The 4,305-nt window shown below is 42.5% G+C and overlaps 1 protein-coding gene across 1 annotated transcript; it reads right to left on the bottom strand.

Annotated features, from left to right (window-relative positions):
* Positions 1 to 2,929: 2,929 nt before the first annotated feature.
* LOC122048994 (dehydration-responsive element-binding protein 3-like) lies at positions 2,930 to 3,840 on the bottom strand. The gene has a single exon (XM_042610498.1). It carries the CDS (start codon positions 3,572 to 3,574, stop codon positions 3,011 to 3,013), a length of 564 nt encoding a protein of 187 aa, XP_042466432.1. The 5' UTR covers positions 3,575 to 3,840; the 3' UTR covers positions 2,930 to 3,010.
* Positions 3,841 to 4,305: the final 465 nt, after the last annotated feature.

The following is a 4,305-nucleotide window of genomic DNA, read 5'->3' as shown; positions in this document are numbered from 1 at the left end:
CTCTCAATATACTTTCTCTCTCCTCATTCTCTCTCATCACACATTTTCTATCATTTTCTCTCTGTATTCTCTCTCATCACACTCTCTCTCTCTCATCACACAGACTCTCTCTTCATTCGCTCCTCATTTTTTCATCATACTTTCTCTCTCCTCATGCTATCATCACATTTTTTCTCTCAATATACTTTCTTTTTTCTCATTCTCTCTCATCACACATTCTCTACCATTTTCTCTCTGTATTCTCTTTCATCATTTTCTCTCTCTTCATTCTCTCCTATTTTTTCATCATACTTTCTCTCTCCTCAATCTCTATTACCATACTCTCTCTACTTTTTCTCTCATCATACTTTCTCTCTCTATCTCTCTCATCACATTTTCTCATTATCATACTTTCTCTCCTCAATCTCTCATTTTCTCTCATCACACTTTCTCTCTCTTCATTTTTTTCCCATCACTCTTTCTCTCTCAACATACTTTCTCTCTCATCATACTTTTTCTCTTTTCAACCTCTCTTATCACGTTCTCTCTCCTCATTTTCTCTCATCACACTTTCCCTCTCTTCATTTTTTTCTCATCACACTTTCTCTCTCATTATATGTTTCTCTCACATTCAACTTTCTCTTCCATATATTTTTTCTCTTATTTTCTTCTAAGGATAAAAAAAGAAATTTAGGTTCATTCTGATTAAAAATATTCAACTAACCAAAGATTATTTTTAAGAATGATACCCAAATTCATACTTATTCTCATTCCACAATACTATTATATTCATTCTCATTCTGATTCCTAAGAGAGAATCAAAGGTCACCTAAATATATGAAGAGAGACTCTCTTTCACGCGTAGGGTGTGCAGGGAGTGTAAATCTAAGACCCAGATTGTACTGAGCCAAATTGACTTGTGTGTAAGCAAGACCTACGCGCGTTGAATGGTGAACCGATCGGGTTAAAATTTATCCAAGTAGAACAATTAATATTTTGCCACATGGATTCTTTTTATTTGTTGCTCAAGAAGGTAACAGAAGCATTAGCTATTGTTAATAGTGATTTCGTAATCTCTCAGATAGTAATGGTCGGCCATTGATGTCGTCGGCTATCATTAAGCCTTAGGCATTGAATGTTCATTACTCGACGTTAAATGCAGGTGAGTGATGAGCTCCTATATAAAGAGAGATCGTGATCTTGAGCGGGCACACACAAAGAAAAGCTGAGGCTTTCCACCTACGTTTCCCCCTCCTCTGTCGTGCATCTCTTGCTCGGCGGAATACCCGTAATGGCAGTCGGCTACCTCTCAGTTTGCAGTGGCCATCGGTGCTTGGTGTGCATCACGGTTAACTGTTGTATCCTGTGAAATAGACGACCCGAGAAAAACCTCAAATCACAGCCGGAGGTGGGGCGAATCTGTTTTAAGGACACTGCGTCCATCGCATGCCTCGGTCCTCTTCGCCCGCTCAATCGCTCTACCTGCTCGAGCCACTTGGTCACTTGCCTTGATCTGCAACTCGATCGCCTTGTTCACTCTGTTGCTTTGCGCCACTTGGCATGATCAGTCACTCTGCTATATTACCCGCTCAGAAGCTGCACTCGGTGGGCGTCTCGACTGCTAGACCTCTCAACCACTCGGGCACTGGACCTGCTAGGTTGATCTGTCAGCTCTGCCACTAGGCTGCCATGCCTTCTACTGTAAGGCTGCTTTGCCCGGTCAGCCACTCGCCCCCGTCAACCACTCAGCTTGATCGGCCTGCTTTGTCCGCTCGACCGTACTATTTGATTTGCTACTCTGCTTGGTCGACCACTCGGTTTGATCAACCTCTCTGAGTCTCAGCCGCACTATCACTCAGCCCGATCAGTCACTCTGCCCACTTAACAACTCTGTCAGCTTGACCACTCTACCCGATCTGCTTGTTTTGTAGAAACCAATTGCTACTGGCAGTATGAGATTATCAACTCAGATCATCTCAATAAATAAATAAAATTTAATTTTATATAATTTAAATTCGACTAATTTCTAAAAAACCTCTCACAAATTATCCAATAGACTTTAATTCATATAACCTTTTAATAATCATTTAGCAATAGATATTATGGCTCATTTTTTTAAAGGGGATGAGATTGATGTCGGCAACAAGGATGAACTAAATGAGGGTCTCTAGTTTAATGAAAAATTTAGGGTTGCTAGACGGAGAGCTGCTCGTGTTTCTAGATTAATATAGTGGTAAATTTATAGGACAGGAGCGTCCATCTTCAAAAGTGATCAGATTGATATGGATGCTCTATGTTTGGTTTGGGCCATAGCGTGGAAGATGATCACTACAATTGTGGTGCTATAGCAAAATAACAATTAATCGGTCAATTTATAATAATTTTTTTTGATGATCTTTATAAAGGAAATAACAAGAAAATGGCGAAATGCCATAGTAAACACTCTATTGCATTTTTTCCCCCATGCAAAATGCAGCAATCCAATTTACATAATTATTATAATTGATAATTTGATACTAAAATAGTGAGAGAAAAAATTCCACTTTTATAAAAATAATTTGACATGAGGATGCATCATAGTTAAAGACTTTTTTTATGACAATAAAAAATATATATATTAAAAGTTATAAACTAATATATTTAACAATTAACATTTTAATCAAAATTAAACCTATCAACTTAATTTCCCTCTATAATATTCAAATTTTATCTCCATTTGTAAGACAATACGATCTATAATCCATGAAAAACTTACTATATATATGTTCATGTCAATTAGAGGGGTTTTTTTTTTTTAATTATTGGATGAGAAATTACACTCAACTCAAAGTAGGACTTAATTTTTTATTTCACACGATCGCATTCCACATTTTATTGTTTCAAACATTTTGGAAAAGAACTATACAAATTCATTTTTTTTTTTTAACTTGAAACACTCCATAATACACGAGTTACGAGACTTTGAGCGTCAATGAAAAATTCTTAAGCTTTTGCAAGTTTTATTAGAGTGAGATTTGAGGTTTAACGGTTTTCACAGAAGGGATCCGAACCCGGTCAACTCCCAGCCGTCCGAGCGAATCAAAATCTCATTCGGCTCGAACCCGAATCCGGTCTGATCTGCCCACGGGGACCAAGAGTCGTGGTACACGAACTCGCCCCCGGAATCGGCCGAGTCGAGGAAGTACCCGCCGCCGAGCCGCGGCAGCTCCACGATCTCGCCGAGGTCGTCGGAGGTGTACGGGTCTTCGGGGGGAGATTTCTGCGGCGGAGACGGGGGCACCATCGCGGCTGCCTTGGCCGCCGCGGCCTGGACGTCGCGAGGTGAGAGGGTGGCCGGGCGGGGCAGAGAGGCGGCCAGTTCAGGGAAGTTGAGCACCGCGGCGGCGCCCTTGATGCTGAGGGAGGCCACGTCGTGCGCCCGCGCCGCCATTTCAGGCGTCGAGAACGTCCCCAGCCAGATGCGCGACTTCTTGCGCGGCTCCCGGATTTCAGACACCCATTTCCCCCACGCCCGCATCCGGACGCCCATATACGCCGGCCGCAGCTTGCTCCCGTCCCGTCCTCGCTTTGCTCCGCCGCCGCTCTTCGTCGCCATTGTTTTCTTCGAAGAGAAAAGTAAAAAAAATCTGATCTTTGAACTCAAAATGCGTGCGCAATCCCTCTCGGACACTTTTGGTGGCAAAAAGCGAGCTCCTTGACGCAGTTTTCGAGTCGTTCCCGTGGTGCAGGCAACAAATCAAGCAACAACAATGGTGGAAGCCAAAGACACCTTCTTTTCATCGACTTCTAGCAAATTTTGACAATGGAGATTTAGCACTAGTGCCATGGAAGCGAACCCTTCTCCACTTGAGAGATCGAGAGGGGGAGGGATTTTGAAGTGGAGGAGGAGAAGGAAAGGGCGAGGCGTTTTATTAGTAGCGAAGCAGATCTAAGCGTGTGTTGTTGTTAAAGCGACTTCCCACCCTCCTTCCCTCGCTTTCCCATCATAATTCGGCAATGGCGACGGTCGCTCTCGCACACATTGATCAAGGCAGGAATAGTGAACCGTGCAGTTTGAACTGAACTGAGATGAACTGCTCTTGCTTTGTTTTATATATCACTTATTTGCCGCCTTCTTACTCTTCTCTGTTCATTCCCTTGGGGTACGGAGGGATGATAATTTCCTTCCAATCGGATTCACAATTCGATACCCGACTAAATGAAAGATGATTGATTCGGTCCGGAATGGGAGAGGATGGTGTGGTGGGTCAGTAGGGATCTTCTGGTCCATAAATTATGGATCAGAGAATGATCCACTGTATAAGGACCCTTGATTTGGATGAATCT

Source organism: Zingiber officinale, chromosome 2B, assembly GCF_018446385.1.
Source record: "Zingiber officinale cultivar Zhangliang chromosome 2B, Zo_v1.1, whole genome shotgun sequence".
NCBI classification, from domain to species: Eukaryota; Viridiplantae; Streptophyta; class Magnoliopsida; order Zingiberales; family Zingiberaceae; genus Zingiber; species Zingiber officinale.
Note: the sequence above shows the minus strand (reverse complement) of the source record. Positions and strands in the feature narration are given on the sequence as shown.

Bases quoted from the DNA above. Each gene is read 5' to 3' on its own strand.
- LOC122048994 (XM_042610498.1), bottom strand. From the start codon at position 3,574: ATGGCGACGAAGAGCGGCGGCGGAGCAAAGCGAGGACGGGACGGGAGC.